The 22,471-nt window shown below is 46.4% G+C and overlaps 1 protein-coding gene and 2 long non-coding RNA genes across 3 annotated transcripts in view; 2 read left to right on the forward strand and 1 right to left on the reverse strand.

Moving 5' to 3' along the window:
• Positions 1-7,052: 7,052 nt before the first annotated feature.
• On the reverse strand, positions 7,053-11,212 carry LOC128931579 (uncharacterized). Its single transcript, XR_008480118.2, has 2 exons — positions 11,000-11,212; positions 7,053-7,736 (listed from the first exon to the last, which is right to left on the reverse strand). It is a non-coding gene; the product is annotated as an uncharacterized LOC128931579 (long non-coding RNA).
• NEUROG2 (neurogenin 2) lies at positions 8,971-12,030 on the forward strand. Its single transcript, XM_035293107.3, has 2 exons — positions 8,971-9,682; positions 10,067-12,030. The coding sequence occupies exon 2, from the start codon at positions 10,068-10,070 to the stop codon at positions 10,884-10,886; it is 819 nt and encodes a 272-aa protein (XP_035148998.1). The 5' UTR covers positions 8,971-9,682; position 10,067; the 3' UTR covers positions 10,887-12,030.
• A 2,212-nt stretch (positions 12,031-14,242) lies between these two features.
• The window catches only part of LOC144581768 (uncharacterized), a 120,774-nt gene continuing 112,545 nt past the window's right edge, over positions 14,243-22,471 (forward strand). The window contains exon 1 of the long non-coding RNA XR_013532988.1: positions 14,243-14,385. This is a non-coding gene — a long non-coding RNA (uncharacterized LOC144581768). The remainder of the gene's footprint in view (positions 14,386-22,471) is intronic.

The following is a 22,471-nucleotide window of genomic DNA, read 5'->3' on the forward strand; positions in this document are numbered from 1 at the left end:
TAAACTTACAGTATCCCATGTCAATGTAAATGGCCCAACTCCTGGGGCCTTAATTTTAACTGTGGATGAGTTCTATGATATAACTTACCACCACTTTAGACATCTCTGAAATGAAATTTCCTTCCAATATTTGACAGAGACTACAACATAAAAGGCCAGCATTTTTAAAAATAACAATTTCTGTTATGAATGTTCCAGTATTTACCTAGAAAACAGAGATTAAAAACTTACCACTATTCAACGGGAAAAAAGATAACCACTATGAATATATTTTTCACTCTAGGATGTATGAGCTTATATGTCTGTCCAATCATTTAGATACAAATATCTATAAATTGGGGTCATACTAAAATATGAGATTTAAAAATTAAATATCCATCAGAAATATAATGTCTGCACATTTTGTTATTGTAGCAATTATGTGTAAATATATTTACTACCAAAGTTTTGTAGTAAATTATTGTATAATGTGTTAGTCTCTACTGTTGATAAATGTGGGCAACTTACATTCATTCTAATTAACAGGTAAAGTGATAAAATGGTAAGTCCTTAAGTTACTTAAACCCTTGGGAAAGTACTGTAATTAGTTGACAAAGTTAAGGACAAGTAAATTTAAGCAGGAAAGAGATAAAAATGGCGAGTGGAAATAGAAATTTGGGTGTCTGGACCCATGAACTAAGGCCTAAGAGAAATGATGCTGAAAGCTCTCTGTCCCCGCCCAACATTTTACACATGAGACATCTAGCTAAAAATGAACACCAAATACCAATTCGGATGGTAATTAAAATGTACCGAGGGAGCGACAGGCAGTCTGGAGAATGAACGTGAACGTGGCTCTGGGTGCGTGAAGAAAACATCTGTACACACATGATGTTAATACAGAGTCTACACCGACTCAGTGCATCTGAGGTCCTTTTGAGCCTGGAGACCCCAGTCTTTTTCCCCAGCCTGTTGGGTCTTGCCGTCACTTCTAGCTGATTTACTAAATCCTCAAAACAAAAAACAAAACTCCTGGAGCTTAAATCCGATTGTTCTCAAACTTGGCAGCCATCAGAACCACTAGGGGAGGTATTTTGTATCAGTTTATTTCGGCTTTTGAAACTACAGGGGAGGACGCGGCTGGACACTGTGCGTTTGTAACCCGAGCCGCAGGTGAAGCGCCCCAGAGGGCGTCCCCGGACCGACCTCGAGATCCCAAACCCGCTGTCCGCCGGCGGCCGGCTGGCCGGGGAGCTTCCCTGCGTTGCCGAAGCCCCGCGGTGTTCTCGGGATACTCCCTTGACCTCCGTGCCCCGCCAGGGGGCGTCCGACTTCTCTGCGCGCCCGTGGTGAGTCGGCTGCCCTCCTGCGCGCCCGGCCCTCTCGGACCCAAGCGCGTCCTGACAACGCTCAAGGAAGGGAGCGCTACTCGGGAGGCGCAGCCGGCTGTAGGGGGCGCCTCCTGCACACCCGTCAGCGCTCGGGCTCCCTCGGACACCGCCCTCACATAAGATCTTGTTTTGTGTTTTGTTTTAAAAGCCTTCTCCGCCCCGTACTGCTTGAAGGCGTAAATGAGGGAGGGGTGTGGGGGGTGGGAGGGGGAAACCGAGAAAAGAGGCGCTGGCGGACTGAATACCTTCTTTAAATTACTGCTGACACCTCGGTTCCAGGCCCCTAAAATCTCAATCAACAATCTATTAGAACTCAACGGGAGTAAAACTAAATCCTCGTTTAAGTGTATTTATCCGATCTCCTTTCTCTCTTTCAAATGCTAAATCCATTTCAGCATATGCCCCCTTCTTTCTCTCGCCTTTCTCTCAAGACTGGCAGCCCATACCACTCTTGTAAATATGAAAGATGCTAATCATATGACATATCACGTCTCCGTCGGAGCCGGAATAAAGCCTTCAGATTTGGGATCATTGCCTCCAGACAACAGCTTCATCAGCCGGAAAGTTGTTTTTTTTTCTCCTTTCCTTCAACCCTCAATCCCTTCTTTGTCTGGAGGAAAATGCAGCCGACTCGAGCCACCCAGGCCATATGGTTCACTCTGTATTTTCTTAGTTGAATTCTGAATTGTTTCTGTGACTTGCGAAGTTTTTTTGGAAGTGCATGTAAAGACATAGAAGAGCTACTTGTGCAGGGAGCGCTGCCCGGGCGCGCCGCGGCCGCCCCCTCCCGGCCTGGAGACCTGGCCCTGGCTGCTCCGCCGAGAGCGGTGCTAGCAACTGCGTTATCGCAGAGTCGTTTCTACCAGGCAGGCCACAGCTGCGTGGTTCGCGCCCGGTGCAAACGCCGCGCCTTGCTAGGCGCCTAGCAATCGGTAGGCGCTTGAGAAATACTGGGGGTGAAGAAAGAATGGATAAATCAGCGGTTAGGGTCGACCGCCAATGTTTTAGGTTCTAAAGTATATCTTTAGATCCCTGAAAATACACCACATCCCCGTCTCCCAACACTATTGTATTACACCGTTTTATTGTCTGCATACACGTATCATTTTCTGATATATAAAAGTTTGTTTTTGAGACAGGGTCTCACTCTGTTGCCCAGACTGGAGTGCACTGGTGCGATCTCGTCTCATTGCAACCTCCCCTTCCAGGGCTCAAGTGATTCTCCCACCTCAGCCTCCCGAGTAGCTGGTATTACGGTCGCATACCACTACGCCTGGCTATTTTTTTTTTTTTTTTTTTTTTTGTAGAGACAGGGATTTGTCTTGTTGCCCAGGCTAGTCTCGAACTCCTGAGCTCAAGTGATCCGCCCAGTCTCGGCCTCCCAAAGCGCTGGGATTACAGACGTGAGCCTCCGCACGCCTGACTCCTAAAACGAATTTTAACGCCTTTTGAATGTAAGCTCTAGAGGGTAGGAACGTGCGTCTTGTGTGTTGCAGGGTTTCCTAGGCCTAGTACAGTGTGTGACACACGTTGGGTGCTCATCAAGTGTATTTTGAATGTAGAAAGGAGGGGTGATTCAATGAATAACTTAAAGTAATAAACTGATATCCTTTTCCTAAATGGTACACATTAAGGAATCGTCTCTGCTAAAAGATTGGAACTTATTTACCTCAACATCGCCCTTTTAATTTGTATCAGCAACAACAAACAATACATGTATTTCCAGAAGAGAATTAAGTTTTATTTTGTTTTTGGTATTTTTTTCCTTAGTGGAGAGAGGAGAGGGAAAATCAGCTTTCAAGATCTTTATCCATTTTTCTGAATAAGTTTTGTGTTTTCCAGGTTCGGGACGGTCCCTGCGAGGGAGCAGGCTGCCAAATTTCCTTTCTCTCTAACTCCTTACACAAATCCCAAAGGGCCCTTTCACCAAATCATTAAATTCTACAGAGGTGGTCAAGCTCGCACTGCTTTTCATGAAATGGAGGAAAAAAAAGGGGGTCCTTGAAGTTTAGAAGATGCCCAAGGAAAACTCCTTGAATGACATCAAAAGAATGAGTTTCCATAGCTGTTGAAGCACGAGGGCAGTGTATCCGCACAAAGGGGGATGGGGGCACTGGGACGGGCCCACCGCTATGTCCCAGGACAATTGGGTCACTGAAATAGGGAATTAATTACCATTGGAGAGTGGGCAGCCCATTCACCACTGGCTGAGTTTTATTAAACGCCAATATAAATAACAAAACAACTCTTGTGGCTGCACTATTCCTACACGCCAAAGGAAGGATTATGCTGGGGATTAACATCTTAAAGTCTATGAGACTTTCTGACTCAAGGCTCGGAGCTGGTAATCGTGTTTGTCTCCTGGTTCAGCGATTAGTGCTCTCTTTCTTGCACTTTCCCCTGGATAGCCAATGTCCCTTTTTGCAGGCACAGAAGGGTGGTGAAGAGGTTCTCTCCCTAGTGGGCCCCCAGCTCTCCATTCACGCACCGGCTGTTCTTTTCCGCTTACCTGAAGAAAACAATCAGAAAGCTGGCATGGATTGGCAAAGTCTCCTACGGTAATTTCTTTCCTTCGTGGGAAAGAAGAGGGACACTTGGGTAGCGGGTTGCAACAGGGGTAAGAAGTCTGCGGTGGGGACAGGGTAGCGCCTGAGAAGAAGGAAAGTGAGCCAGCTAGCACCTGCTGGCCGATTCCGCCGCTATCAAGCCGACCTTGTGGGTCAAACCGAATTCCGGAATGTTTGGCTTGGAGGCACCAGAGCTCTCCGTGCGGGCTTGGGACCAGGATCTCTAGGGTGGGGCTTGGGGTCTGGGGGATGATCTTCCCTGCCTACTGTCTGCTCTGGCGGATACAGATTCCTCTGACGCCAAGAAAGTACTGAAGGGGAGGGGCTGGCGCAGTGAAGCGCAGTGAAGTGACCTGGCCGGGACCTCTCCAGGACTAGGTTCAAGCCGAGTCCTCTCTGGACAGAGAGTAAAGGCGGGGAAGACCAAGGATACCTTGTGGGGTGCAGTAGCTGTGGACCAGGGCGAATTTACGTTGTTTTTCCCCTGACTTCCTTGGTAGGGGACCGTCAGAAACTCCGAATTCACACTTATTCCCAGCGCTCACCACTATCAATAACGAATCCTAGCATTGCAAAGAGTGCTCTGCGGAGAAAGCTAATCCTGATCTGGAAACTGTGTTTCTAGCCTGCAGCAAAGAACTAGAGACCCTGGGTGTGAAAGATGTTTAGGATTTACCAACTTTTTCTCGGCATCTTCCCATCTTTCTGAGGACTCACTCGGGGGATTAGGATTTGGGTTACAAAGCCCCCTTGTCCAGTACTTCATCCTGTTATTGTTATTTTAGCAGAGCGTAGACATGCTGTCTTCTTTGGCCGACAGTGGTTGACTGTGAATTGGAGGATAGGCTCGCTGGACAGCCAAACTTTGGCTTTTGCCCTCTCAGGGAAGGGCGCCCTCTTTCGTGCCCCGGAAAATCACCTGCAACAGCAAGGGACTAGCGCGGCGACCATTTGTCCTCTTTCGCCACTTGTGAGGTCGGAGTGTGGAGGGGATGTAGCCTATGGCTGCACAGCAACACCTAACCTAAACTTAGGGCTTTGGGGTCGTCTCAAAGTTCAAGCTTCTTAGAAGCAACAAAGACTTTCTAAAGAGCCCATCCTCCTACCCCTCCCCTTACCCCACTTTTCTCTCACTACACACACTCAGCCCCCTTTCTTTCTGAGGCTTGGGGATGAGTTTAAATCATTGTGCTCCCATTTCTTGATAACTGACTGCTTTGAGCTTTTGTTCTCTTAAAGTAGGATTGCGCACTGAAAGAAGGGCTGGAGATGAACAGTTTGGCCCCTTAGGACAGTTCCTGCGATGGACAGGAGCGGCCCTCGGCCACCATCCTGGCTGTGCTATTCACTCAACCCCTCCCCCTTCACATAACATTTCAGCCTCGTTTCATCTGGACAATCTTTTAGACCACACAAGTGCCTCTCGAAATTATTTAAGTTAAAAGAGTGCTACAAGAGTCCAGCCAAGGATATCTGGCATTAGTTATGCCTTCGCAAAGCTGAGTACAAATAGAAGTTGCCTTTTCTGGCAAAACTAAGCAAAATGCTGAACAAAAACACTTCTGCTATCTAGGCAACAGTGAGTACGAATGGTTGGTCTTTAGATTGCATGAGTTTGTCCTTGGGTTTCTTTTCTTTTTAAAAATCATGTTTTTCACAGTGAGAAATATTTTCAGAAGTGCTCTGTTATCAACAGTGAGGCAGCTCTTGAAGGCTACAGTACAAACACACAACTATTCCAGGATATATAGAGGGCGTTTTTGTTTGTTTGTTTGTTTTTTTCAGATGTGCTTTAAAAAATTGTTTTATATCTTGTTTTTTTTTTTTTTTTTTTGAGATGGAGTTTTGCTCTTGTTACCCAGGCTGGAGTGCAATGGCATGATCTCGGCTCACCACAACCTCTGCCTCCTGAGTTCAAGCAATTCTCCTACCTCAGCCTCCCGAGTAGCTGGGACTACAGGCGTGCGCCACCATGCCCAGCTAATTTTTGTATTTTTAGTAGAGACGGGGTTTCACCTTGTTGACCAGGATGGTCTGGATCTCTTCACATCGTGATCCACCCGCCTCGGCCTCCCAAAGTGCTGGGCTTATAGGTGTGAGCCACCGCGACCGGCCCTATATCTTCTTTTAAAAAAATTTTACTTTAAGTTCTGGAATACATGTGGAGAACTTGCAGGTGTGTTTCAACTTGTGCTGTGGTGGTTTGCTGCACCTATCAACACATAACCTAGGTTTTAAGTCCCTGAATGCGTTAGGTGTTTGTCCTAATGATCTCCCTCCCCTTGACTCCCACTCCCCAACAGGCTCCGGTGTGTAATGTTCACCTCCCTGTGTCCACGTGTTTCCATTTACGGATGTACTTTTTATAGTAATCTGACATACATCCCTGCATATGCCCAAAGAAGCCCTTATTTAAAAAAGTAAAATTCTAATAACCTGACAATGGCTTTACATTTAATGATTAGAAATTGATTTATATCAATATTTGAATATGTATACAACCCTAAGTTTCTTGACACTGTTGGAATAGTTTTTCCTTTTGCAGGAAACTTCCAGAATAGGAAGTGTGCAGTTTACCTTCATATAATTTTACCATTCCTGATATACTTAAATATGCATTATTAACATCACTCACAGACAGTATAGAAGGTATGAATCTTGTCAAAGGAAAACATGTGCCCTTTCAGTGAGTCATAAAAACATAAATCCTGGGAGAATATAAAAACTGGGGAGTCAGATGTCCAAATACTGTTAACAATCAACTCAAGAAATCCATTGTGTGTTTCACTGGCACTAAGCATCAGACCCAGCTTGATCTCATTGTTATTTGGGGTTATACAAGGCTCACCAAGTTTCCCTTTAAGCCTCTACTTAACTGGATTCCAATTCTGTTCTTCCCCGAAGTATATTTTATTATTAAATCAACCCAGCACTTCCTAGCTAAACCAAAAGTTTAAAGCAACTGGTCCAAAGACAGGTATCTCCACTGATACTAAAATAAATCTTTCTTTGTTTTCATTACCTTAATCTATTTTGGCTTGTATTTCTTGGCAGGCAACTCCTGTGAAGAGATACAGACATCTAAAGACCTGAAAAACCAAGGTTCCTCCTATCATTCCAGTATTTATTTTTAAATCTTTGATCATTTCCTCACAACCTAGCTTTCTTGTCCTTTTATTTTATTCAAATTTACAAACAAAATTATGTGTCTGCTCCCACGTGTCCCTTTAGTCCCTACTGGGCTGGACAAGTCCACACCCTTGGCAGGTTTTCTTTTATGGCGACTATGAGAAGAGTATTTGCTTGTTTGGTATCCGTGATAATTGCCTATAAATTAATGCTCATGTGTACAGCAACAAAGGTAAGCACTTCTAGAACAATTTTTGCTTGGTTAAACTTTTTATGAAGTTCTGATTCTGCAGGTTCATGATACAGAGACAGAAACCCAAAAATGTGTGAGAGACAGGCACTGTGTGCTATGAACACTGCAAGTGTCTCCCTTTTTGCTTTCTTTTTATTTCTGTACTTCTAACAAATGAAATAAAGCTGTTCTAAAAGAATTGAGGAGGAAATTGGCAGATGATGTTTTTATATTTTGGGAATGGAATTTACTTTAAAAAGGGAGAACAGGTAAACACAAACATCAAAGAGCAAAGTGGAAATCATGACAGTTATCAAATAATTACAAGACAGAGGGAAGTCTGGAGGTTGAAGAACTGCAGTGGGCAATGCTCCTTTTCATAGGGTTGTAATTTTCATTTTCTTTGCTTTGTGTCTTCCAATCCCTCTTGTTACCTCCCTGAAGAAAACATTAGACAAATTAAAGCTATGCCAAAATGCTAACAAGCCACTTTAACCACCTGTTCTCTCAAATACAGCTTGTTTCCAAGTCCTACAACCCGAGGGAGACAGAGACCAGAAGATGGTATTCTCTTTCTCTTCTCCTCTTCCACTCCTAACACTCCAACTGTGCGTTGCCTAAAGTTAATTTGCAAAGGGGATCTCAAGGGAAGCCACGCCAGTCTACTGAAGTACGGATCCATCCCCAAGTCGACAAGAGGGTGGGCGCGAACGTGGAGAAAGTGGGGAGGGCTGACGAGCAATTCAGAACAAATTTCCTCCGAGGTCCAGTCGCCCTTCAGCTTTTTTTTCTCATTGAAAAGGAGGAGAATTGGGAAGATGGGCCCCTTGTCCCTACAACGCCCCCCAGCGCGGAGCAGAGGTCACAGAAGTGTCAGCGCAGCGCATTTGCTCGCAGGAGCAGCAGCTCCGCGGCTCCTCCCGCTCGGTTCGTTGCCACCCACGCAGGAAGCCTCCTTGCTGTGCCTCTAGGCTATAAGATGCGTTAACCCGCGCAAGACCTATATCAGTGCCCACAGCCTCAGTTTACCATATGTAAAATGATGGGGTTCCTTTCAGTTCTAACATGTGAGTGCTTTTATTCTCACATCCTCCAAAAGGTAATCAACTGCTCTCCCATCCGACCTCCCCTCCCAGGAGACGCCTCTTTGAATCCCCAGTGTTCTCTCTTTTCACTCTCCCACGCCAGTTTCGACAGACCCCAAACATACTTATCCACGATGTGTCCATAGCTCCCCATCCATGCCCTTCTCCTCCCCTGACCAAATGAATCCGTTTTAAAATCGCTTACTATTTGATACAGCTCCTAAGAGGCTTTGCCAAAAGACGTCCGGCAGCACCACAGGGCTAACTGTTTTCCCCGGGATTCTGACCCCCATTAACTAATTCCTAGCTCCCATCACCCGGGAGCTAGGAGGCCCAGCACCGCCGGGTGCGGTGCGTGCGCGCGCGCCGGGCGGGGGTAGCCTTGGCTGCAGCGAGGACGAAGGCGGGGGCGGTAACACGGGTCCCCCATCCGCCCCCAGCGCTCGGGCCCCTAATGAGCTGCTGAAAGGGAGCGGGCTCCAGTGCGCGTGGCTCGCAGGCCTCCCGGAGTCCGGGGCGCCCTGATTGGCCAGCTGCGCCTCGCGACCTCCATTCATTAATAAATTAGCGGCACGCTCCAGCCGAGCGCGAGCCACCAATCACAATGGACAGCGGCGGCGACAACAGCCGCAGCTTGAGCCGATGCGGCCGCCCCGGCTTCGTCAGCTTCGGCCGCAGCCTGGAGCTCCAACAGGAGCTTTAGAACCATTTTATGCTGATTAGATAAAGGGGGAAAAGAGAGGCGGGGTGGTGGGAGGAGGAGGATGGATGGCAGGGCCAACGGAGGGTGAAAGGCGGTGAAGAAAGAGAAAGAAATGAATGATGATAATGCAATGAAAAGAATAAGCTAGGGGAGGGAAAGCGAGGGAGAAGGGGGGCAGGAGGAGGAGGCGGTAGCGGGGGAGGGGGGACCCCGGGCAGATCTGATTGTTTTCTTGGTGGTATATAAGGGGTTTTAAGGAGAGTCGTGTGCCAGACACGCAGCCACTGAACCACAAGCAGCTTCGCTTTAACTGGAGTGCCTGGGAGTCGCGTGCCAGGAGCCGCACGGCCAGGGACTGACTGACAGACAGACACGCACCACCACCACAACACAGGACACCCGGGCTGGCCGCCGCCGCCGCCGGGGCTCTTGGCAAACCCTCCGGTCGCCGAGATCCCCCGCGGAGCTGCGCCACGGTAGCGCCGGGCTTGCAGCTTTCGCGCCGGGCGAAGGACGCGGCGCTGCGCTCCCGACTGCAAGATTCCGGGCACACACCAAAGCCACAGCAACGCCGAGGCACAGTTAGAGCCAACTAAGTAAGTATTCTAGCCACGCTTCCAACTTCGCAGGTGGTTTCCCGCACCTGATCAATGCAACCACGCCCGCACGCCCTCTGCTCCGCGCATAATCTTTTTCGCGGAGGCCTCCGTGTCCCTTCTCGAGGCGGGAACGCAGCAGTCAGGACCGCCCGCAGAGGGCAGGACCCGGCTGACTGGCGGCAGGGTCACAAGGAGCGCGCTAGCGGCGCTCCTGACCTTGGCTAGCATTGACTGGGTTTCTTCCCCACCTTCCACCTCCGCGCCATTCCGAGCCAGTCTTCTCCGGTGAGCGCCGCAGCAAGCGCAGCTATCCAAGATCGCGCCTCTGTTTTCTTCCTTACACCTCACTGCCTTTTCCTCCTTCCCCTCTCTCTTCGGTAGGATGTTCGTCAAATCCGAGACCTTGGAGTTGAAGGAGGAAGAGGACGTGTTGGTGCTGCTCGGCTCGGCATCCCCCACCTCGGCGGCTCTGACCCCGCTGTCGTCCAGCGCCGACGAAGAAGAGGAGGAGGAGCTGGGCGCATCCGGCCGGGCGGGTCCGCAGCATGGGGCTGAGGCCAGCCAGGGGGCGCGGGGCGGCGTGGCGGCGGCTGCCGAGAGCTGCCGGCCCTCGAGGCTGCTGGGTCTGGTGCACGAGTGCAAACGGCGCCCCTCCCGGGCACGGGCCGTCTCTCGGGGCGCCAAGACCGCCGAGACAGTGCAGCGCATCAAGAAGACCCGGAGACTGAAGGCCAACAACCGCGAGCGAAACCGCATGCACAACCTCAACGCAGCTCTGGACGCGCTGCGCGAGGTGCTCCCCACGTTCCCCGAGGACGCCAAGCTCACCAAGATCGAGACCCTGCGTTTCGCCCACAACTACATCTGGGCGCTCACCGAGACCCTGCGCCTGGCGGATCACTGCGGGGGCGGGGGCGGGGGCCTGCCGGGGGCCCTCTTTTCCGAGGCGGTGTTGCTGAGCCCGGGAGGGGCCAGCGCCGCCCTAAGCAGCAGTGGAGACAGCCCCTCTCCCGCCTCCACGTGGAGTTGCACCAACAGCCCCGCACCGTCCTCCTCCGCGTCCTCCAACTCCACCTCCCCCTACAGCTGCACTTTATCGCCCGCCAGCCCCGCCGGGTCAGACATGGACTATTGGCAGCCCCCACCTCCAGACAAGCACCGCTATGCACCTCACCTTCCCATAGCCAGGGATTGTATCTAGAGCTGCCATCTCTGCTACCCACGCCAGGCCTTAGTGGGTCCCCTTTCCTGTCCCCAGCCGAGCCCTCCTCCCTTCCCTTGCCCCTCCTTTCCAAGCCCTGGAAACCATCTCACTTCAAAGGGCAGGTGTAGCCGTTCCGATTCCTTGCTTGTTTCTTGCATTTCCTGGCTTGGGGTCTCATTCATTCAGACAGGCTCTGATTTATTAAAGGTGTGACGGAGCTTACTGTAAAAGCGAAGGGTGGCGTTTTGGAGGCGCTTCTTGAGACGAAAAAGACGCTGGGAAGAGATGATGGTGGCGTATCTAAAGAGTTTGCAGAGCGGACTGACGCTCCTCCCCTTTCTCTCTAGCGCCGGAGGACTTGGAGCAGTTCGTGTGAATCTCGCAGGGGGAATGCAACTGGTTCCTGTGATCCCTTCACCTTTGCTTCTACATAGAGATGTTAATGTCGAGTAGAAAGAAATGTATCTTAGCATCTGAATGATTTTACTGGTAATAATATTATCCACAGATTTGCAATGGCTGGCATCTGCTTTATTCCCATTGCTGTCTGTAGGCTGTGGGAATTTCACCTGTCAAACCAAACTTTCCCTCTCTGATGTGCACTTTGTTCTGTTTCCCAGATTCGTCACAATGCCTATTGTCCTGTCCTTCTCTTTTCTCTTTCTTCCCCATTTTGCCATCTGTCTCTTATGATTTATAAGGGGAAAAAAACTTGTTTTGTTAGAGGGGCAGGTTAGAAGTCATTGTATAATTTGTAGGTTTTGTAATGATTGAATGCAAGCGTGGAAATTTAGGCTGAACTCTCTATCAAAAGGAAAAATGTGGAGGAAAAGGGAAAAATCAGGAGGGAGGATTGCTTCATGCATTATTTATCTCGACCTTTTATGGGAGAAGGAACTCCCCCCATTCTTTAGAGAGATTAAAAATAAATCAACAGTCTAAAAACCTAAGCAGACACGGAGCATTATCGGGATCAGCCACACACGTGTTCCCTTCTATTTATTATAAATAAAATTTTCATGGGAAAATATGTATTTTTTTGTATATTCTACAGAGTTTATTCTAGTATGTATTTACGTCTTGAAGAACAAGAAAGTTGTTCTTGTGATTAAACTATAAATAAAGTATCTAATTTTCATAAGTTTGTGTGTTGTATGATAACTTTTTCTTGCTTATATGATTTTTAGATGCTGAATGAGTTGTGTGTGTGTGTGTGTGTGTGTGTGTGTGTTTAATTCTCCCCATGTCAAATTGAATACAGTACTTGTATTTTTTGGCAATGTTTTGTGTAGAATTTCACTAAAATCACAAAAAGCTGAATCATATTTGAGACACTAATATTGAAATAAGAATGTAACTCTCAATACAAACACACAATTTATTTTTAAGAAATAAATTTCTGAGCAAACAAGATGAGCAAAAAAGCGGAGAAGAATTTAAATGATAATTAAGTCATGATAAGCTCCAAAGTTTAGAAAAACCTTGATTTGAAAAAAAAAGTGAAGTTGACATTTCTTGGTGGAGTGTGTAGAAATTTGTTTCTTATGCAGTTTGTTTGGTTTCAACTCTCATCTGTAAACTGAAGGCACTGGACGTGACTCCCAAGGGTGCCCCCTTTCCAGCTCTAACATCTGTGGTGTAACAGTACTTATAAATTCATTAGAAGCAGATTTCCTATTAGCCATTTTAACAAGCTAGTTTATTTAAAAGCAGACTCCCACAATAATGCAGATATTTACAGTGAGCTGGAATTGAAAACATATGAAAAAAAAATAGCTCTGCTTTCCAATATTTGTTAAAGTAATTACATAGTCAAAACTTCTTCAAAGAGAAAGCAAAAATGGTTTAACTTACACCCCAATCTCCAAAGCAGCAATGGATGACCTTTGATTGGCTTTGGGTCAAAAATGACCAAATGAAAGTTGACCACATTCTAGGTTTAATCCCCTTGGGAGAGAGTTTCTATGACAACACAAGCTGAAAAAGATCACATTAAACCTTGGTTGTTCACAGTGCCCTCCTCCCCATGAATGTCTTACCTGCATCTGTTTGGGCTAAATACTCCACTCTCCTGCACAATGCAATAATAATTTCTCCTGAGATGTCTATCTGAAACTACTCCTCTCTAATAACTCCATTTTAATCAAAGGAAGAACTAACTCAGGGTTGTTTCATTTTTATAGGCAAACATGAGGGGCCTTTTGGTAAATCCCTTCTAATTTAAAGACTGTGTGACTCTTAGCTGCTCTTTGATTATCTGACAAGGGGAGAAAGTGATATTTCTCATATATTCACTTTTTTTTTTTTTGAGATGAGTCTTGCTCTGATCTAGGCTCACTGCAACTTCTGCCTCCGAGGTTCAAGTGATGCTTCTGCCTCAGCCTCCTGAGTAGCTGGGATTACAGGCGTGCACCACCACACCCGACTAATTTTTGTGTTTTTGGTAGAGACAGGGTTTTACCATGTTGGCCAGGCTGGCCTCGAACTCCTGACCTTGTGATCCACCTGCCTTGGCCTCCCAAAGTGCTGGTTTTACACGCCCAGCCTCACATTTATGTTTCTAAAAAGCCAACCCACCAAGCAAAGGAATCATATAATATGATCGTTTGAAAACATCAGATTTGGTGCTGACCAATGCGGCTTCTGTTGATGATGTTACATATGGTGTTACATGATGCTTCCTTTGGAAACTTGCCAAAGAAAGACTTCATGACAAAATTTCAAGTGAACCTACACCTCCGACTATGGTAAACCTTCTCAATTGGTGAAGCCATCCCATAAAAAGATGACCCTAATGGCTCAGTTGGAGAGGCAGGGATGGACAGACGATTTAATAATCCTAGCTCTGAATAAAGCTAATAAAGCTAATAGAGACTTCACTCTTGACCTAGATGACTTTACACACTTCTTCCAGGTCCAGAGTCTTGTTCAAGTTCTCAAAGCCGGAGCTTGTACGTCCCCATTACACACAAACAGGCACATCCTGAATGCCAGGGCTTCCATCTACAATCAGCAGTTCACACTCAGGCTTTCTCTTCCCCATCTAGAACACATCCTATTTCACACTAAATTGGTGCAATTATTTTTTATGGCGTCTAATAAGTAAGAAAGAGCTTCTGACTGCCTCAGCACCGTTGCAACCTTCACACCCTGTGTCCTGAGCCCAGTCTTTCTCTTCCCTTCCCAGTAGGAATGAGTACAATTAGAGGGTCGAAGCCGCTGCTTCTGCAGTAGGCAACAAAATCATTTTCCCATTTTATCCATTTCCCTCCCGACATTGTGACCGCGCTGTGATGAGCTGGATCTGTGTGCACCAAGCAGGTTTGCAGGCCTCGGAGCCACGGGGCCACAGCGTTCTATTTCTGTTGGCTCTCTGATGAGAGACACTTCAAACAACGCTGTGGAGATTTTCTTCCGGTGACAGTCCCAGACTGCCAGTGTTGCTAGATCTTTCCAACGCCAGCTTAGCGTTTCCTAAGTGGAGTGAGGCACGAAGGTGGGTCCTGTCCTCATTGGAGCGTAGCTTTAGCTCGGCCGGCGTTCCAGGATTGGTTGTATTTATTTGTTCTAAAATGCCCAGGCCTTGTTACGGCTAATTTTTCCTTCACTAGATTTTAAATACATCCATCTGAGTGCCAAGAAGTAGAGAAAAAAAAAGTAGAGAGGCGGACTGCCAACCGATGGGGCCGCCACGGGAGCCGGACCCAGGCTCAGCCGGAGGCAGGAGGAGGTGCTGAGGCTCCCCGGGCCCGCTGCACCTGGAGTGAGAGCCGGGTGGGCGCCCCGGTGCCCCAACTAAGGCTAAGGCCTTGGGCGGCCTTGGCCAGGAGGGAGCAAAGGCCCATTCGGCACTTCCCAAAGCCTGGTCCGATGGCCCAGGAAGGGCGTCTAGGGCCAAGGCCGGCTTCACCCGCCCACCAGCCAGTCTGGGTCACAAGCTCCCGGCAGCTAAAGGGCCGGGCTGGAGGGCGAGGCTGGGAGATGCGGCGCCCTCACCCGCTGGGTACAACCCCCTGCATTACACACCCTTGGGCCGGTTGTGACTTCTGGGCACCGACACCTGGAACCGGTTAAAAGCGCCTCCTCCTCACCGCCGGCCTCGGTCTCCCCCGAGCCCCCTCGGGCTCCCAAGCGAGCTTTGAATGTATTAATTAAATAAAGCGGGCAGCTCTTGAATAGCGCCAATGCAGGGTGCTCCCGGGAGCATGAAAGTCCCGGCCTCCGAATCCGCCAAAGAAATGTGTGAAAAGAGAATTAGTGAAATTAGGTTAGACCAATAAAACGTGAGGGCTCCAATACCCCCCCCCCTTCCCGTTCCCCCAGCCTGGGGCTAGAAGGGCTACCGGGTCTGATCTATTGTTTCCCGCCCCGGCAGGGGGTTCATTGTGTGATAAATAATTCCCCCTCCATTTTCTTTTATTCTTAAAAAAAATGGGTATTTGCATAATCAGTGCTTTGATGTGGCCAGAAATCCGAGGTTTGGTCTCCCCAAGTCTGCTATTGGTAGCGAAGCAACAAAGCTAGATCCAAATCTTTCACTTCGCTGACAGTGTGTGGGGCAGATTGTCAGAAACAGCAGCGTTAAGCTGCTGCCTCCTTTTTAAAGGATCCACTTTAATGATTAAACTTAAGGAATGTCCAAAAAAGGAGGGATGAAAGACCAGAGTTCCCATCACCCCACCGCCCCCCCCCCCTCGGCCCCCACCCCATGCTTCTTATTGTTCTTTGCAGTTTCTTTTCCAAAGCGCTTGGGTTGGGGGATGGTGCATTTCCCTTGGGGCCGCCCCACGTGGCTCCGAGTGGGCACCGGCAGGGGTCCCCCGGGGCCAAGGAGGGGCCAGGTCTGCAGGAGCGGTCCTCCTCTCCCTGCACGCGTTTTTTTCTTCCCAGTTTGGTTTCTCCAGCCGGGATGGGGTTCATCTTATGGAATACGCTGAAGTGAGTGCTCTTCAGTCCCCTAGTGGAATGAGTGGGGGATAGGGGGGTTCCCTGGGAAGGCAGCTTGGAGGCAGTTTCAGATGGTCCCCGACAGGAGAGGCGAGCAAAGAAATTCAGTCATCCGGAACGCAGATTTCGAAAGCCAGTGTAGCCGAACCTATTATTTCCCTACAAGGTGGCGTGAGTCGGGAGGATGGAGTGGGAAAGAATCCTGATGGTGTGTGCGTTACAACAAATGACTTTTTCCCCCAGTCTTGGTGCCAGGATCGGGGGAGGGGAGATGGGGTGGTTCTGTCTGCTTTCGCTCGCACTCTCTGCTTCTCTAGCTGCTCAGAGCGCGAAAGGAGAAATGCCAACTTGGACTACTGAGAACACCGAGTGAAAGGCCAGGCCTGCCTGAGCACCCGGACAGGCGACGGCTTCGCGCTCCAGCCTGGAGAGGTGTCAACTGCGTGAGAGATGCTGGGCCTCCCGGGATCCAAATCGGAGAGGAAGTCAGAGATGGAAGGGGTAAAGGAGGAGGATCCTTGAAACACCTGCGCGTCCAGGGTCCCACTCCTTCTCCTCAGCCCCGCATCTCACCGAACTGACCCCGGGCCAGTCTTCAGATGTCCGAGCACCTTTTGGATGGCAGAGCTTCAGCGGTGGTTAGCTCATCGACAATTCTCTTTTTACTTGGTTATATTTGCCTTTTACTTTTCAAGGCTGTAACTATATAAGCATTCGGTTTTCTGGGTAGTCAGTTTCTTACAAAAGTTATATATTTCTTAGGAAATAAAAGAACCCGGAATCCACAGTTCTTTCCAATGGAAATATACTTTTAAGGCTCGACTTTAGAGGCAGCTCTTTAGATTCGTGTTACCTGGGAGATTCTCTTCTTACTGCACATGGAAGTCCAGCCATGCAAAAAATCAAGAGGCAACACGTTAAAAGTTATTTCCGGCCGGGCGCGGTGGCTCAAGCCTGTAATCCCAGCACTTTGGGAGGCCGAGGCGGGTGGATCACGAGGTCAAGAGATCGAAACCATCCTGGTCAACATGGTGAAACCCCGTCTCTACTAAAAATACAAAAAATTAGCTGGGCATGGTGGCGGGTGCCTGTAATCCCAGCTACTCAGGAGGCTGAGGCTGGAGAATTGCCTGAACCCAGGAGGCGGAGGTTGCAGCCGAGATCGCGCCATTGCACTCCAGCCTGGGTAACAAGCGTGAAACTCAGTCTCAAAAAAAAAAAAAAAAAAAAAAGTTATATCCAAAGGACACATCTCCGAGGGTAGCCTGTTTGGACTGTAGCTGGCTCTTAAAAGATTCAATACGGAGTGTATATCTTCTCTGATAGATCTTGTCGAATTGTACAGCACGTTGTGCCACCAATGTTTGTCTCTATTTCTTTCTAATAATTCCAACATCACCTTCTTTTTATTCCCATCTGCACTCAAATTCTCAATTCCACCTTCACTCCCTTTTGCTCTATAGCTAAAGGCAAATGTGGAGATATTAAACAATAGAGCAAAGAACTAAAACCTTTCACCTATTTTATTTGATGTAGAAAGGATCAAATAAAGGTGCTGCCATGTAAAATGGGAACAGGAAGGCTTAAAATATGAAGAGAGCTGGGGGCTGGTTTCCATGGCAGCAGCTTGCAATAAAGCCTAATTCCAAGTGACAAAGAGGTCATCTTCCTTTTCAAACGTGTTTATGATCCCTTTGTGTATTGTATTTTGGCATAAAAGCTTCTCTGCACCGTCAGGGCTCCAGGGGAAGCTCTGTGACTCTCAAGGGGGTTTATTGCCTCCTTGGCATAAGAATAGCCCAAAGAAGCCAAACTAGTGCCAGTGTGACAAAAGAGTAACCCCACAGGCTTGCCATTGCTTTCTTTACTTTTTTTTCCCCCCTTGCAATACATAAATCTTGCTATGCATTGAAGTAATCAGACATGAAGGATTCTGAGATGAGTTTAATTTAATCTTGTGTTTTTTCAAATTTTTACATCTACTGAAACATCACATGCAAACCAATACAAGAAAGTTGATTCAATGCAAAGATATGATTTATTTATTTTTGCCTTATGTTCCAGATAATTTGGGAAAGAACTAAAATGAGATAAAACTTTGAACATAACTGTGAAACTAACTGAAGGAAAGGCTAACTGTAAAATTTAGATAATCATTGTATTAATGCATTAATACTTTTTTTCATGTGACAGTGCCTAGAATGTGATCAAAAAGGCGTTTTAAAAAAATATCAAACCTCTCTAGGCCAGGCAGAGCGGCTCATGCCTGTAATCCCAGCACTTTGGGAGGCTGAGGTGAGAGGATCACTTGAGTCCAGGAATTCTACACCAGCTTGAGCAACATGGCGAAACCCAAAAATACAAAAGTTAGCTGGGCATGGTGGTATGCCCCTGTAATCCCAGCTACTTGGATGGCTGAGGCAGGAGAATAGCTTAAACCCTGGAGCTGAGGTTGCAATGCCACTGGACTCCAGCCTGGGGGTCAGAGCAAGACTCTGTCTCTAAATAAATAAATACATCCTATCCAAGTTAATAATATTTCCCCTAACCCTCAAAATTACCATGGCAACAGCTTGGAAGCAGACAAGAAAAAACATAATTTTGAAAAATAGTAAAGACTTCAAAGTCCTGAGTTTGCATTCAATGTTTCTCTTGAATTAGGAGATCATTTTGGACTATATCTCTGTGTGACATTGGGCATATGCACAGGCAAACAGGTTCAGTAGAGTTTTTCATGGCATCTGCAATAGAAGCTCCTTCCTATAATTTTCAGTAGATCTAGGAAACTCCACCTGACATTTTCAGTCTGGGAGTCTCAGAAAGGGTATAGTGAAAAATGAATTTTACTATTCTGTAAGCAAACAATTTTAAAGGGGGTTCTGGTCTCCTTGAGTAGAACTGTTCTGGCATCTTAGGCTTTTTTGTTCTACATTGGGGAGGGTTTTTAAATGTCCTAGGGTTTTCAGAATCATTTTGTTCTGAACTCTAGAAAGTGAGGCTGAACTGATGAAGGCGCTGGACAGTGGTACCCTTTTGACCTCCACATTACTCTGGATCTTGCTGACACTTTCATAACAATATAGGTAGTGTGGTAATTACCGTATTACTTTAGAAAGAAGATTTGAGAAAATATCTGTGGTGACAATGACTGGATATAATTCTCCAGGTAATTAGGCAATTGCTGCCTCTGCTTACTTTTATTTACTTTTTCTTTTTTGAGACAGAGTCTCACTCTGTCACCCAGGGTAGAGGGTAGTAGAACCATCCTGCATCACTGTTGCCTCCACTTACTGGGCTCAAGTGATTCTTCCACGTCAGCCTCCTGAGTAGCTGGGACTACAGGCATATACCCCCACATCCAGCTAATCTTTTAATTTTTCATAGAGATGAGGGCTCTCCTATGTTGCCCAGGCAAGTTTTGAATTCTTGGTCTCAAGCGACCCTCCCACTTCAGCCTCCAAAAGTGCTGTGATTATAGGTGTGGTTACTGCTCCAGCCTGCTTCTTTTTTTCTTTGAGATGGAGTCCCCAACGCTGGAGTGCAGTAACAGGATCTTGGCTCACTGCAGCCTCTGCCTCCGGTGTTCAAGGGATTCTTGTGCCTCAGGCTTCCAAGTATCAGGGATTACAGGCTCGTGCCACCATGCCCAGCTAATTTTTGTATTTTTAGTAGATGGGGTTTCACCATGTTGGCCAAGGCTGGTCTGGAACTCCTGGCCTCAAGTGATTTACCTGGCTCAGCCTCCAAAAGTGCTGGGATTACAGGTGTGAGTCAAGTGCCAGGCCTGCTTCTTTAACTTTCTAAGGAAAAAAGTCAAAGATTCAATTTTCTTTAATACCCTTATTCCTCCACCTCAGTAAAATGACTGAAACCCTCCCCAAGGGCATTTTGATTCTCATGTTACTCTATTTTGGTAAGAGACTGGAAGAAGAGTAATCATAAACATTGAGCTTTTCCACCCTTTTGTATTCATTACACATTTTCAAATTCTGGAAATTTTGTTAGCAAATTTGAAAAGATTGCAAGACTCAATACAATATTCAACAAGGCAATGACCATGAAGTGTCTCACTGTCATCTCACAGAATCTATTAATATTCATAGTCATAGATTATTCACTTCGTTGTCCTTTTGCATTATATTATGGTTTAAGTAGAACTATTTCTTGTCCTACAGTGCCCTCTCCTACATAGTAGGCAGTATTTTTACAAGCTCCAGGAAACACAATTTAAAGCTTGAAGAGGCCTGGCATGGTGGCTCACACCTGTAATTTCTGCACTTTGGGAGGCTGAGGTGGGAGGATTGCTTGAGGAGTTTAAGACCAGCCTGGACTATTTAGGGAAATCTTGTCTCTACAAAACATTTTAAAATTAGCCAGCATGGTGTTGCATGCCTGTTGTACCAACTTTTTGGAAGGTTGAGTTAGGAAGATTGCTTGAGTTCAGGAGGTCAAGGCTGCAGTGAGCTATAATTGCACCACTGCACTCCAGCCTGGGTGACAGAGTGAGAACCTTTCTCAAAGTAAATAAAAAATAGAATAAAATAAAATAAAGATTGCTATTGCCTTTTATTCCATGATGTTCAGTTAATTGCGTTTCACCTGACAAAGCGCTACTGCTGGATATTGTGGAGGATGTTCCTAGTCTTTGCCATATCTGAGTCTCTAATCCCTCTGGGTATGCTCAGATCATTTATAACTGAGTGAGGCTCCATCTCTTGTCTCTATCTTGCTCTTGCCTAAAGATAGTAAGGCCAAAATATCAAAGCTAGTTGGGCTTCTGTGTGACCACGTAAAGAAGAGTGGTCCTCATGAGTCACCTAAACTCATAGTGGATGTTGTATGAGGGAGAAAAACTTGTGAGTTAAGCCCCTTAAATTGAGTGGTTGGTTGTTATTCCATCATAATTTAGCCTACCTGAATTAGTATAGTGTTATTGACTGATGCAAAATTGAGGTCAGTTTTGTAAGAGGGCACCCATTATCTGGGTACCTAATCCTCCTGAGTGAATCCATCTTGTCTGAATAGATGGTTTGACCGAGTCCTGCAGGTAATACTGTTTTTTGCCCTATTCTTTTCCAGAATGGGCCAGAGGTAGTTCAATGGGTTTGGAGGACAGTTTGAAGAGTAGAATGATTTCTGAGGCCAAGGATAAAATTCATTGTTATGTACAATTTGATCCTGTTGTACAAAATCTTAAAAGAACAATGTGATTAAACTACACATTAAATTGAAGTACTGTAAATAGCTTACTAACTTAGAGTATGTGATGGTTTTTGTTTTTTTTTTAAAGAAGCCGGAGCATTGGACTGAGTGGTTAGAGTCCTTTCTGTTCCTGAGTGGCTGTATAATTGTGAGTAGGTCTCTTAGCCTGGTATATGAGGCCTAAGGTTAGAACAAATATTTATGGTTATACCAGGTATTTCCAAACTCTCTTCCAGCTTCACTTTTCTTTTTTGTAAAGTACAATAGGTTTGCTTTTAGAAACACTTTTAGACGGAATCTCACAGATTTATCTTGATATATCTTTAGAAAGATTTTACTTTTCAAAGTGTCTGCATTAATTTTCAAAAATACTTTAAGACACCACATTTTAACTTGTGTGGTTTTTTTAAAGAATGAAAAGTGGAAGCTTGAAGAAGGCAACTGAAAAGTCTCTCAAGCTAAGCTAATATTTAGCACTGATATCTAAGACTTGTCATGTGACTTGGATTAAATTTTGTTTTTCATTCAGCACTTGCACTGAAAAGAGGTTAATTATTTTAGGTGGGAAAGAGAGGTAAATATTTATTTATTTAATTGTACTTTAGGTTCTGGGGTACATGTGCAGATCATGCAGGATTGTTGCATAGGTACATACATGGCAATGTGGTTTGCTTCTTCCATCCCTCTGTCACCTACATCTAGCACTTCTCCCCATGTTATCCCTCCCTGACTTCACCACCCTCCCGCTGTCCGTCCCTTAGCCCCCCAACAGACCCTAGTGTGTGAGGCTCCCCTCCCTGTGTCCATGTATTGTCATTGTTCAACACCCACCTATGAGTGAGAACATGCAGTGTTTGATTTTCTGTTCTTGTGTCAGTTTGCTGAGAATGATGGTTTCCAGATTCATCCATGTCCCTACAAAGGACACAAACTCATCACTTTTTATGGCTGCATAGAATTCCATGGTGTGTATGTGCCACATTTTCATTATCCAGTCTATTATTGATGGGCATTTGGGTTGGTTTCAGGTCTTTGTTATTGTAAACAGTGCTGCTATAAATATACGTGTGCATGTGTCTTTATAACAGAATGATTTGTAATCCTTTGGCTATATACCCAGTAATGGGATTGCTGGGTCAAATGGAATTTTTATTTCTAAGGCCTTGAGGAATCGCCACACTGTCTTCCACAATGTTTGAACTAGTTTATACTCCCACCAACAGTGTAAAAGTGTTCCTATTTCTCCACATCCTCTCCAGCATCTGTTGTCTCCAGATATTTTTAATGATTGCCATTCTAACTGGTGTGAGGTCGTATCTCAATATGGTTTTGATTTGCATTTCTCTAATAATCAGTGATGATGAGCATTTTTTCATATGTTTGTTGGCCTCATACATGTCTTGGAAAGTGTCTGTTCATATCCTTTGCCACTT

Source organism: Callithrix jacchus, chromosome 3, assembly GCF_049354715.1.
Source record: "Callithrix jacchus isolate 240 chromosome 3, calJac240_pri, whole genome shotgun sequence".
Lineage (NCBI taxonomy): Eukaryota > Metazoa > Chordata > Mammalia > Primates > Cebidae > Callithrix > Callithrix jacchus.